The sequence below is a fragment of the Xiphophorus maculatus genome, chromosome 6 (assembly GCF_002775205.1).
Source record: "Xiphophorus maculatus strain JP 163 A chromosome 6, X_maculatus-5.0-male, whole genome shotgun sequence".
Classification (NCBI taxonomy): domain Eukaryota; kingdom Metazoa; phylum Chordata; class Actinopteri; order Cyprinodontiformes; family Poeciliidae; genus Xiphophorus; species Xiphophorus maculatus.
The window spans coordinates 11174525-11188804 of NC_036448.1; the positions used below are offsets into that span (position 1 = coordinate 11174525).

The 14280-nt window shown below is 38.4% G+C and overlaps 1 protein-coding gene across 3 annotated transcripts in view; it reads right to left on the minus strand.

Moving 5' to 3' along the window:
• Window positions 1-239: 239 nt before the first annotated feature.
• Window positions 240-14280, minus strand: part of LOC102217912 (ephrin type-A receptor 3-like) — a 105685-nt gene continuing 91644 nt past the window's right edge. For 2 of the 3 annotated variants that reach the window (XM_014476008.2, XM_023335509.1), the window contains exons 14-19: window positions 12254-12315; window positions 9387-9596; window positions 6534-6683; window positions 6222-6415; window positions 5119-5259; window positions 240-4829 (exon numbers count right to left, since the gene is read on the minus strand). In XM_014476008.2, the coding sequence (XP_014331494.1) occupies window positions 4730-4829; window positions 5119-5259; window positions 6222-6415; window positions 6534-6683; window positions 9387-9596; window positions 12254-12315 (857 nt within the window). In that variant the 3' untranslated portion in view covers window positions 240-4729. The remainder of the gene's footprint in view (window positions 4830-5118; window positions 5260-6221; window positions 6416-6533; window positions 6684-9386; window positions 9597-12253; window positions 12316-14280) is intronic. The other variant, XM_005797084.2, reaches the window with a different exon arrangement.

Sequence of the window (14280 nt, forward strand, 5' to 3'; positions counted from 1 at the left end):
TCATAATGATGTATAAACTCAAATTTTTGTGTAGGAGTTTGCAGATGCTCAATGAAAAAAAAAAGTTCTCCAAGAGCTCTTATGTCCGTCTCATTTGAAGAGACATTTGAGTTTTATATCACTTTGACATTTAAATTACTGTTCCAATAGCTGTTCTGAGTAAGTGTTTCTAAGAGAGACAGAAAAAAAAATAGATGAGCAAAGAATGTGTAAAAGAAAAAGACAGTGCAGGCTGCAGGTGAGAAATTAGAAATATTAGCATATTTATTACAGCAACATGAAGACACAAGAATGCCTACACTCTTTACAACAAGCAATGCAGAGCAAACTGGCATAGGAACAAATAACCTTTATTGGTGGGCAACAAAAGAGAGAAGAGAGATGACCAAGGGAGGAGAGAGAGAGAGATTTGACTGAAAACATCAACTAAGAATCTGATGAACACTTAACATACGTACCTGGTGAGAAACAGAAACAAACACAGCATTTCAGATCAAGAGAGCCAGCCCACATAGCTTTAATTGGCAAGGTACAGATTGACAGTGATGTGGGATTTAAGAAAAGGACGTGGGTATGGATTGGAAGTGCTGAATAAGAATACAAAAAGCACGCCAATGATTTCCTTCATTTTTTGAGGGATTAATTGAACACACGTTCCTTGTAGAGTTTTTCATTTTAAAACAATTATGTAATGAAGACTTTTTTTAAAAAATAAAAATGTTTTTTTTTGTTTATTTGAGATATGAAAAGAAAAACCACTTCCTACTTCTTTCATTTGCTTTTCAGGTTGGGAGCTTGAAGATTCTCTAACATTATTTTAGAAAACAACTGCTGTTCTCTGCTTAAAGGAATCCAAGGGGTGGCTATGTGGAGGTTTCTGCAATGTTACACAAGAAGGGTGCTAATGTGAGGTCACCTTAAGTAATGCAAATAAATACAACCTTTATATACACTTTACTCTTAATATCACCTCTATATGACCATGGAAAGTATATAACTCAGTAAATAAGGCATCTAAAAGGCCAGCAGTCCCAGATAGGCCGCTAGAGTGTAATTATAGAGTTAGGAAGCGTAGAATGAACAGTTTTACTTAATCCCATTTTCTAGGACTTTAACTTATGTTGTAAAAGAAATGTGAAAATTGTTTGTAAGGACAGAAAAATAAATTTAAAATTCTTTTCTTTTATGGTGGAACATTTTTATGAGCAGAAAAAATGGTCAGTTCACTGCCCTTGAATCCTCCATCACATTACACGCTTAGTTTTTAGGATACAGCTGACAGGTTTTTTAAAAAAAAAATAATAATAATAATAATCCATAATAAGGAAGACAGAATAAGCCTTTAATTTCAAACTAACAAGCTGAACTTACTTGAAATGCCCTATTTTTTTCTTTAAGTTAACCCCTTAACTGGCGGCATCCCATCCATGGGACAAATCTAGTTTGAATACTCTGCCTTTTTCGTCACCAGTTAACATTAACTTGGAAATCTGTATATGATTTTGTTATTTATACAGGAAGCTGCATTTAATTGTTCTGGTTTCAATATAATCAATGAAGTTACAGCTCCTATAATATTTTAGCAATTAATATACTTTATATACTATATACTTGATGTAGCATACTGTTGTGCAGTTAGCAGGATTCTAATAATTAGTCAAATTGTAGAAAACAAACATGTTCTTCTGTGCTATTTTCTCAAAAATAAGATAAAATTTTCTACTCTATATATTTTAGGTTTGTTTACAAGGCTTTTCTATGTTTTAAATGTAAAGTTTATTACCCGTTGTATGCGGGTTGCTTCTGCAATAAATTTAATTTGAAGTTTTCTTTTTCCTTTTTAATCCCCATCCATTTTCAAAAGTGGTGTTTTGTGCAGTAATTTAATGATAAACAGAAAATGCTTAAAGTTTAAAGTGGACATGCAAATAAAACAAGCTTGAAAGTCCATTCTACTCTTCCTAACGCCGTCATAAAAACTGCAGTCACTGTCTCTTGTCTTTCAAAGCTGACGCTTTTCTCCTTGCTACATTCCGTGTTCAATCTAATGATTTGCCTTCACTTTTCACCTGTACGAGCCGCCCCTGAACGTAAACCTCGAAATCTCTTTTTCATATTAAAAGCACATCAAAGTCATTGTCATTGTTGTCATTACAAACATTCTAATATTGGAAATTAGCACTGTACATATTTTACACTATGGTACAATCAAATACTATACTTCATGTCACTCTTGGTCCTATGGATTACCACATGTATTAAAACTGAGCTTTGGAAAACATTATGTCCAGGCTCAGTGCTATTGACACAATTAACATGAAACGGGTCCCTTTGAATCTAATTGTGTAATTATCGTCATGAGCAAAAATATCGACAGACGTATTGGCTTATTCTTGTAAACATTGTATTGTAAATTTGTAAGCAATGGGTGGTGACTGAAAATAAGGATGATATAAACAGCTCTGTAACCAGCAAATAAGAAAATACACAGCAGACAAAAAAAAAGAAGTTTTTTATGCAAGATTTACCCTCTTGTGGTGGCACATCTGAAATTCAACACTTCACCTTGTCAATAAAGGGACAATTCTATCAAGAAATGACGTTGGAAAACACAACTCTGTAATCATGGTGAGAGTACTGTGTAGCCATCCAGGCATAAGGACAGAGGAAATGAAAGTGCACAGCTAGAATTAAGGTATGTCGTCGAGATTAACTTTTTCATATTTCTGTACATGGCACAAACCCGTAAAATCAAGTTAGACGTCCTCAACAGTGTCACTGGCTTGCATCGCCTTTGCTCCGCACAAACACTTTGACTGTCTAAACACACCTGAAACACTGGAAGGCTTCATCTTAAGATGAGTTATTCCTTAAAGTATGTTGTAAAACAAATATTCTTTGCACGCCTTTCAAAAGGACTCACACCCTTTGAATTTTTTCACATTTTGCCACATTACAACCACAAACTGTAATTATTTTCATTGGGATCAGCACAAAGTGTAAAGAAATAGAATTATGGTTTTCAATTTTCATTTTCAGAAATAGAATATGAAAAGTATTGTGGACAATTGTATATAGCCTGCTTTGTATTCTGGCAGTTCAAAGTAAAATCCAGTTCATGTCTCTGCACTGTATTCTCAGTATGAATTAAGCCGAGAACAAAAAGCCTAAAGAAAACAATACATAAGAGATATTTGGAAAAAAGTTGTTGAGAAAGCAGAATAGGCTTATAATACCTCTGGAGGATTCGTAGAGATCCACAAGAATCTTTCTACAGGACAACTACAAATCATTCACTCCACAAATCTGGCATTTATGAAAGAGTGGAAGAAGAAAGCTGAAAGAAGTTTTTAAATTGCCACAAGGCATGTACAGGAAACAGCAGACGTGGTACAAGGTGTTCACGAAAAATGAGACCAAATTTTTGCTTTTTAGCCTACATGCAAAACGCTTTGTGTGGTGGAAATCCCAATGCCGCTAATCAACCTGAACACCGCATTTTCCATTTTTTTGTCCAATTTATTCTGAAACCAAATGGGGAATACCTTATAGTGTAAGACTAAAAGAGACCTACTGAAGATGAGTCGCAGATATAATTTTAGCAAGAGCTGATTCCACTGAGTACATACTCAGTGGGGTTGAACACAAATCTAAACAAAACTTTTCATTTTTTGTTTTGAAAAAAGTGAAAACCTTGTATTGTTTTCCTTACACTTCACTATTATGCATAACTTTGCAAAAATCCCAATGCAAGACACTACGCTGTGCTTAATGTGAAAAAACTTGAGGTACGAATCCTTTTGCAAGGCTCTGTAAACTATGCTTATTTTGTCAAAGATATTGGAAGAGTAACATTTCATCACGTTCTGTTATTTCTTTGCAATCTGTAACATCATACAGTAAGTGCACGTAAAGAGGCATACGTGTATTGGATCTACTTTCTATGGAAGTGTGTCTGAGAGCAGTCTCTAAGGAAGCCCTTTTCCTGGCCAAATAAACTTATTAAAACATACTTCCATCCTACACAAGCTAGCAAAATCTACATCCCCCTTATATGTCTACAGGTCCATTTATTTATCTCCTCACTCCCCTCACATTCATGTCATCCATAATCTCTTAGCTTTCTTTGAGCAGATACCAGTGGAAGAGTTCATACATTTACAACAATTGCTGTTAGCGCTGTGCAACCACAGATACAAACGTTAGGTCCATCTCTATGCTTGTGGCATACACCGCCCATATAAACATATATCTACACATATACACGTCTTATGACCCTTTTTGAAAACCTTCATCATGAAAACAGAAAACAAACAAAATGACGGTAAAGCCAACTGTACACCTGACAAACAGTGACAAGCATTATATTCAGTTTTTTAGTCATTATGTTAATTTTTTTTTTTTTTTTGCTTTTTCTTCATTTATGTTTACATGATGTGAAATGGTCTCTGCGTGCGGATTTGATGTCTCTGTGCTGCCCTGACATGGTGAACGGTGTTGGACAGATTCCGAGTGCCCAAGGGCACGTCCAGGATGGGGATTATGGGAGGGTGAAGGAGTCAAGAGTCAACATTGTCTCCATCTTAGTGTGCCTAAAAAAAAATAAAAATAAAAATCATTGGAGACCCAAGCACAAAGTATCCATTACAGCTCCATTTGAGTGGGGGGGAGACTGTCCACAGGAGCGTCCAATTCAACTATGTCTCTCTGTGTGTTTCTGTGGAAACTGTTATACTTGGACGTGTGTCCCCTGGGTTTGTAGGCTCTGCACACTGGACAAAATCTTCTTCTGGTGGCCGGCCAGCGTCACTCCCATCTTAGCCAGTTCACTAGATGAAAGATTTAGGAAAACAAACAAAGATATTATAATGCTGTAAATTGTAAAGGATGCATATTGGCGTGCATTGTTTTTGTTTTTATCTTCTTTGATTGAGTTGGAGTTTTGTTTGAGCTCAATTAGTTTTAATTTGAGGGGTTTTTACGTAGAGCTACAGTTGAGGTCTACAAATACACTGTTATGATCGCTATATTGTACATCCTACACAAAACCACTGGCAACATTGAGGCCCAGAACGAGAGGTGCTTATTTGAGCAGGATAAGGCTCCTTGTGTCTGTACCTGACACTGATATAGAGGATGGAGTCCAAGCTGACATATCCGGCACTGGAAAAGTTCTCCTTGTACTGGCCCATCTTGATGGTGTCCAACCAATCATCCACAGTGCTCACACTGAACTCTGGGGTGGGTGGGTCCTCCCTGCTGAAATGGAAAGCACATTTCAATCCAATGGTAGTTGTAGCTGTTCAGAATTCATGCCAAAAAATATGCAAGTCAAGTTAGAGAAAACAAACTTAATAAACACCCACATTTCAATTTCTCAGAAAAAATCATAATAAGAATTATAATAAATAAAATTTGAATCATAATAAATAAAAGCAAACTTTTAGGATAGAAATGGTACATTATGGTCTGTACAACCATGTCACTTCTGACTTGAAAGCTGTGTAGCAGAGTCACTGACGCTCTCCACAACGCCATGCAGACATCTGTGGTTTGCAAAAGTTTTAAGCATGAGGTTCGATTTATATGATTTTAAAACCCGGCATAGACCGGATCATAAACAGTAAAGTTTTTAAATTACAGTTAGTATATATATATTTTTTAATCATATCTGCCCTGAATTCCTTCCATCGATGATAATGTAAGATGTGTTTCTGGTCCTGTGGTTTATTCAGGCTCTTCTAAACTCTCTGGGGGTATAACTGAAGTAATTTTGAGCTTCTACTGTCTGTTGGTTTGTGTTGAGCCTTGTTTTTTTCTCTCCCCACTTTCTGTTTAGAGCGTTTGTCTCTGAAAAAAAAAATTCATTGTATGCTGCACTGATTCTGAACATCAACTAAGCGCCTGAGGTGTAAAATGTAAATGTAAAAATAATGATATTCTCTGGGTGCGGGCAATTCAGCTGGGGATTCGGAAACTCTAAATTGAACAAGGAGAGGGAAGATACACCAGCCCCCAAACTTATATTCTTTCATTTTCTACTTTCAGAACTAGTTATTATGTTGGAAAACAGCTTTAAAGAATAGAATATATTTGAAAAATAACATTTCCGGCTTACAGATTTCAAAAGCAGTCTCATATTTTTTTTCACACGTTAAACCTTCAGACTGTCACTATTCTCATCCGACTGTACATCGGTGAAATCCTTTGTTTTCACTGACCACGCTGAGCTGTTGGCCAGCTCTCTGAGACTGGCCGGGTTTCTGATGAGCTTGTCCAGGATTGTGACAATCTGTCCAAACTTTGGCCGGTCACTGCGCCCCTTCTCCCAGCAGTCCAACATGAGCTGGTGCAACACCACCGGGCAGTCCATAGGAGCAGGAAGACGATAACCCTCATCTATTGCTTTGATCACCTTCACAGGGAGAGAAATGCAAATCTATTGATCTTGTATTGATTGAAATTAGTAATCATTTTTATTGTTTAGATATGTCTGAAAAAGTGCAAAATGTCTGCTTGTGTTTGGGACTCACATCCTGGTTGGACATCTCCCAGTACGGTCTCTCTCCATATGAAATCACCTCCCACATGACAATGCCGTAGCTCCACACATCGCTGGCTGAGGTGAACTTCCTGTAGGCGATGGCCTCTGGTGCCGTCCATCTGATGGGGATTTTTCCTCCCTGTAAACACACCGCATAGACAATGTACTTTCACTGAAATTGTCAGACGAAAGACAAAAGTCTAAATGCTTTTTCCTGTTTGTTCTGACTAGTCAAAATTCAACATGAAACTGCAAACATGTCAGCATTAAATGGATGACATGTTCTTGCCCTCTGAGAGTGGAGGTACTGTCAGTACACAGATTCATGAAACAGTTCAGTCCTGTGCTGTAGTGAAGTGCAGTTGAATCTTAAGAAGCAATATCCTCTAATAATCAATACTGACTAGTTCGCACATGACCTAAAAAGATCCAACTTATATCCTGGGAACTTAGTTTGTAAGAATGCTTTCTTTTTTTTGTATTCACAAGTACAACACATTACACAAAGTATTCGTAGCCCTTTTTTTTTTATTTTTTAACCACAAACTTTAATTTATTTTGAGATTTTAAGGTGAGAAGGAACAGAAAGGACACTAATAAATAGCTTACATTTTTGTTGTCAAATTTGAAAAGTGTGGCTTGTCTTTGAAATTAAACCCACTATGTCAAAACTTTATACCATTCACATTTTCACTTCCTTTTCAGCTTCCATCATTCTTTCTTCCTGGATGGAGAGTGTCTATAAACGGAAACTTTACAGTCTTGTCAGAGAGTCTAAACTGGATTTCGGTCTTTCCCCGAGCCACTGCAAAATCTGGATATTTTTAATTTACACCTTTTCACTGTAACTCTAGCTTTATGTTTGTGACCATGTCTAGTAGGATGGTGGACATCCACGCCATTTTGTAATCCTTTACAGTCTTTCACTGTTTTATTTAGGTGTATGAAAGTGAAGGGGACTGGGCACAAACTTTTCAGATTTTTATTTGTAGACAATTTTTAAAGGAATGTATAATTTTCCTTCCGCTTCACAAATAATGTATAACTATTAATCTGAATAATCTTCAGATAAAACCCCATAAAATCCATGTTTGTGTTTGCAAGGTGACAAATTGGAAAAAGATCAAGGCAATATAAATGCAGAGGTGATTTAGAGGGAAACATATAATAGGAAAATGTTTGAAATGTCGTAATAAGTGGTGTTAACCAAATATCTGTCTATCATTTTTTTAGCTCCATCATCCTCCCAGCTTTGACCATTTTCCCCGTCTCTGCTTAGGCGCTGCATAATGCTGCCACCACCAAGTTTTACAATGGAAATGACTTTACACCCCAAATCCTAACTTTATTTGCATCTGACCAGACTACATTGTACTTGTATGATGTCTCATTTGAGGCTCAATGCAAACTTTAAAGGGCATTTCTTGTGAAGTCTTGTCGTGCACCTATTTCTAAATTTGTCTAAGAGTCCAAATAACAACTGAGTGCAATATCCCTAGCAGTGTTAAAAACAGTTTATGCTTGTTTTATTACCAAAGATTGTCAGTGTTACAAAGAAAACTGCGCATGATTACACGAGGGGTAACACAGAAAGTGAAAACCCCACAAATTTATATAATAGCAACACAACAGTTTCCTGGGGAAGTGGCGATGTTTTAAAATATAAAGCTTCTTCCATGTTTAGAATTGTAAAAGTAAAACAACGCTCCACTATTGGTAGTCTTCTGGCTGTTCTGAGTGTGGAAAACGCTAACCCTCAGTTCTTACAGTCTGTTCTCATTTAATGAGAGCGGTGGCGGGATAAAGAGTGTGTGTATCAGGTTTTTGGGATAAATTCCCTGAGCTCCCCCTGCCTTTGTTGTTGACACACAGATCAAAAGGATTCCATACAGCCCCCTGTATGTATAGGCACCCCCACCCTCCCTGGTTCACTGACGCACGCAGGCATCGTACCTCTATAGGCTCGTCTCAGCTTTTTAACATGCGGAAGATGCCTCTGCACCACCTAGCATTCCCCACCTCTGCTCGGTGAAAGTCAAATGAAAGACAAAGCTGCCAAGTTGCTCAGCACTGTACTTTAGTTTCCCCCACCCCCTTGCTCACCCCTACCCAACATCATCTTTTTTTTTCTCTTAACTGCTCTCATTGGATCACTATTCTTCCCCTCCCGCATCCTCTCTCTCCCTTTTTCCCTCCCTGGGTCTCTGGCTCCTCTGTCTGTCTCTTCCCCATCTCCGCCTTTGCTACCCTCCTCCATCAGTGCCTGCAGCTCACTATCTAGGTCTATTGACATCAGTGGGAGTTTGTGTGTGATTGCTATAGAGCTGTCAGCGGCTCATCCACTCCTCCTAGGGCAATGCTAATGCCACATTAAGAATAACTTCCCTAACTTTTCTTATGAATATGAATAATGCCATCTCCTTGTGGACATTTTTGATGAGTTACTCCACAGTGGTTTAGCTCATTGATGTTTGAGTTTCTATAGTTTTACTAAGGGCTGGGAGACGATGCCGCAGTCACCAAAGACTGATTTGACTACATAAATACAAAAGTGTTAGGGGGTTGTTTTTTGCCTCTGTCTGCACTGTGTATATTAATTAGTTTTGTGAACAGTATATCTTCAACATCTATATTATTATTTAAGTTAATACTCTGTAGAACCACTACTACAGTGACAACAGAAATGTTGTCACAAGGTTTTGATGGACATCTTTTAGGAACAACCATATTGTAAAAGTGCCACAACGAAAGCCAATCATGTTTTGTGTCTGATTTAGTTTGTGACTGAACTGTAATTTAGAAAACGTGTTTTGGTCAGTAGTAAACAGCGAGTAGGTCTTACCCTCGTAGTGTAGGCGGCCTCGGGGTCGTCCTCCAGAACTCGGCTCAGGCCGAAGTCGGACACCTTACACACCAGGTTGCTGTTGACCAGGATGTTTCGAGCTGCCAGGTCTCTGTGAACGTAGCTCATGTCTGACAGGTACTTCATACCCGAGGCGATGCCGCGCAGCATACCAACCAGCTGGATCACTGTGAACTGGCCGTCATGCTTCTGAAGCAAAGCAGAAATAAACATGAAATGATTTGCAGAAGTCAGTATTTCTGCTGACATCGACCAGTAACATGGCAGGGCACCAACAACAGCTCCAGCTGTAATTGAAGGTTTATGCCAGGATTTGAGTTGCACTGGCAGTATTTCAGAGTCCCCAGAGGTTCCAGAGCATGACATCGTATCGCTTTCAGCTCCTGCTAACCCTGCGCTCTGACCTCAAACTGAGAGGCTAGGGGGGCGGAAAAAAAAGATGAATTTCTGCTTCTAAGGATCAAAGGGGGGGATCATGAGAACAAAAAAGTCCCACTTACAGAGGATTGAACCTGACACAGCAGAGAAGACTTTCCTCTTTAGCACTAAGCTTGTGTCGGCCCAGCTCTGCTTGGATTTCAGATTTTGAGCTGTGGTTGGCAAAGACTTTGCAGCCTGTTGATCGATGATGGTCCAGCTCACCTTCCTCTGCCAATTATTCCTGCCCTGGGCCAACGATCTCTGTTAAAGAGCCATTTATGTTATCGGTCATCCTCTCTCCTTCATATCATTTCTCCTTCTTCTGTCCCTTTGTAATCTCCATCCATCTCCTTCTCATCCTGCTCTCTGTCGCAGAGAGGGGGAAGAACTCAGTTGCACTTTGATTCAGCCTCCGTCTATCTGTCTATGTTCATCTTTCTGTGTCCATGCATCCCTCCCCTCCCCGCCTGTCTTCTGTCTTTTTCTTTCTCTTGTCCCTCGGCAGCTGCGGAGTAAGTTAATTAGCCGGTGGTTTTGTGAGATGCTGATTGATTGGACTGTCTAACAAACCTACAGACTTCCTCTATCAATCTGCCCACCACACTGTACTGCCAGAAAGGAGGAGGCATGGCAGGAAAGAAAGGAGAAAAATAGGTTAGATGGCAAAAAGCATCTTTAAAAAAATATTTTTTTTAATTAATAAAATGCATATCCAAAAAAAAAAAAAAACACTTCATGAGATGATAGATTGTGTTGGACTAAGAAGAGGGAAGCTGGTTTTGTTACTTCAGAGGGATTTCTGCTTAATAAATGCTCATAATTAAAGACAACTGTAAAGATACCACAGCTGAGCTGTTAAAACCATAAAAAGCCAGGCTCTGCAGACACTTTATGACCTTCCTTTCAGCACCTAGTATTGCACAAAAAAACCAGAACCCCCCGCCCCCCAAAAACATGCATGTGGCATCTTTTTATTGTGTGTGAGCGAGTAAGGACGGTTGGGAACAATATCCTTGAGTCGTTTTGTATCTTGTCACTTCATTGTGCTTCAGTGCTACAAATGGGATCTGCACCTACTTAGAAACAGGCCCATCATCACAGCTTTAATGACTTAGCAGCAGTGCAGTGATTTTACTGGCTGACAAACAAGGCTGAATATGAATCAGGGGAATGTCGAACATGAGGCGCACCAGGAACTGTGTGCCATTTCTCTGGGCTGATGCAAAAATGTGTTTCAACGTTCCCCAGTTAAATCAATGCAGCATCTTTGATGATCATAGCTGAAAACATATTTTGAATGTTCAAACACTGCAGAGAGCTGAACATATTTATTAACACTCCTAATAACAATGCATAAAAAGCCTGAAAGTAAATAGATTTTTTTTTATTACAGCTGCATATTCTCATACTAAATACATTTGAAGAGTTCAACCTTTAATTTGAGTACATTTATTCACTGAGTGGAAAGAAATTAAAGTTATTAAAGCATAATACATGGCATCCCTGTATTAAAAGTGACCAATTCTGGCTTTTTTATTTATCCTTTGTTTTTTAAGTTAATAAGTGTTTCTAAACACTTCTAATTAGTAGTAAACATATTATTTCATTTGAGTAGGAAGCAGTTGTGACATATTAAATATTTCAAAGTTCCTGGTCTATTCCTACATTCTCTATGTTGAAATACAGAGAGCAAACGTTTCCTCCTTAAACACTTCTCATGGAAGTTTGTGTAGTGTCTTTCTCATATTACGATCATGTATGTTCTCAGAGAGTCTTCAGTAAGTTTTGTCTGATGTTTTAAGAGTTTTTGGAGACTTCTTTTAGCATAATAAAGTCTACTTTAAGGGTGAATTATCTTGGAAAGCCTGATCTAAGCATGTTGGTAGTTGTTTTTAACGTCCCTCCATTGTAAAGCATTTTTTATAAAGTGGAATGGCTGATTTTAAAACTTCTGCAAATCTCTTATAAGATTTGTAAGCGTCAACAATCTTCTTTTTGAAGGCTAGGATCTCAACATGGTGTCTACTCTTGCACATTCAGGAGCACACATAACTAAATATCTGAGGTTTAAACAGAGGAAACCGTGTTGAAAATACACAGTAACACTGTTTCAGTCATATGCCCCACATGTGAAATAATTGCATATACATTTTAAGTGGGAATAAACATGAATTTATTCCTCCACGGAAATAAATCATTTGTTCAAGTTCACAGAAAAACAAAACTAAAATAAGGAAAACAATCATTTATTCTGTTTGTATTGTTTTGTTATGTTGCTTTCATTTAGGCTTTTTTTCCTTTTTCATTTTAACACTTCAAGTTACATTCAATAATAGCCTTAAAAACGATCTCAGAGTAAAATGTTGTGATGCCGCCATAAGAGAAAATGAAAGTGCGGCGCTCTGTCCTGCTGATACAAGACTCACCTTCAGAAAAGTGTCCAGAGACCCATTTTCCATGAACTCTGTTATGATCATCACGGGCTTACCTAAAAGAGGCACAATATAGGGCAGTCGTTAATAAGCCACAGTTACAAGGGAGAAACGCACAAACTATAAAAAGACGAGGACGGAAAAGAATCAGAGTCCACAGCTGTGACCATCCTCTCTTTTCGTCTCTGTGCCTCTCTCAGGGGGATAACAGGGTATGTCGTCATCAGTCACACTGACAGCTTCTAATCAGCCCTCTCCATAAACGCCAGGAGATAATTAGAATAGACCAATCCACCACAATATATATGTGCATGTGTGAGTGTGTGTGTGTGCATGGGAGCCTCCTGAGATCTCATGAATACTAATCAGCCTCGAGGGAAGTGGAGGGGTAGTGGGGGGATTGCGGTTTGATCGCTATGCACCTGCACGAGTGTGTGTTTGTGTGCAACTTTGCGGGTGATGAAGGGGAGCCTGAGTGACAGACCAGGCACCCTATGATCCTCAGCTTGGCATCTGGTGAGGCTTACAAATGATTAACAAAGTACCTGCAATCACAAGTATGCACACACACACGCAAGCGCACCCAAAACAGCAGTTGTCCCTGGTTTACAGCTATCACCCTCCCCCCGCACTCCACCACCGTACCTCCACCCAGACCCCCCCTGCAGTCAGGCATTGCCAATCACCAAACAAACACTCTGCATGCAGCTACAAATGACGGAGCATGGCTTGTAAACACACAGGCTATGTCACCGATAATGAATAGTTCGCATTTCCCAAATCAGACCTCTATGATGTGAGGGGGAAAAAAATCCTGGGGGAGAAAACCTAACATAAGGAGGAAGAAAGGAAAGAGATGTCTAGACAGGGAGTGCTGTTGTAAATGGGTCTAAACTAAGACAAAGGATGAGCAGAGCTAAAAATAATTTGACAATAAATGGACCTAAAAAAAATATGTAATGGAACCTCCAAATGCCATTTTTTAACATTTGTGGCCAACTTTTGGACTCTGGTTTTTGTACAGCTCTTACATGCTGGTATACTTTTCAGTAAATTTCTTTAGATACTGTGTGAAACAGCAACATTATCTTTTCCAGCATTCCAGCTGTGAGTGGTCTTTATGATTATTTAGATTAGAAGTAGAGGGAGTATCACACTGTGTGTCTGGGAGAGCAGTTATTGAAAATTAGGGTCGTACTCATGTAGATGAGATTGTTACAGTCAAGGTTCCTCCAGGGTTCTTGAAGTTTTAGAATCTTCTGGATATTTACATAAGATGAGCCTTGAAATGGTTTTATAGTAAATGGATCTTATTATATTTTTCCCAATGTGAAAGAAATCTCTCTGTAACAAAGAAAACAGACTTTAAAATATTTCTGTAGTTTATAAATCACTGAATAGCTGAGCACCTAAATACATTACAGACTTGTTATCATTGTGTCAACCTTCCACAACTCTCAGGTCCTCTAGGTCTAGTTGACCCAGCATTCCCAGGATCAGAACTATGCATTCACCTTAGAAGCTTGTTCCAATTTTCTGGAGAAAATGTCAGAAAATTGCAAAACAGCTGAAACACTGAGTTCCTTTAAAACACAACTAAAAATCTACGTGTTTAGGAGTGCCTTTGATTAAAAGATCTGAAGCATTGATTAATACAGTCAATGTATATTTGCTGATGTTTATTCCTGATGATTTTTATGATGGCATTTGACAAAATGTAATGTTTGTCGCTTGTTTCACAACTGGTTATTGTGTTATGATTTTTATATATAATTTAAAGCACTTTCAACTTCCTTGTTGGTGAAATGTGCCATACAAATAAACATAACTTGACTTGACTCTCCTAAAAGGAATGCTCTGATTTTCAAAGTGAGGTACTGGGATATTTACATTTTGGTGACTTTGGGACTAAAATAAATCTGCTCCATTTCAAAATCTACAACTCTTGGACTTATAAATGGTTTTAAATCAAGATTGGGGTGATCTAATTTAATGGAAAAAAAAATACTTGTGAAAGACAA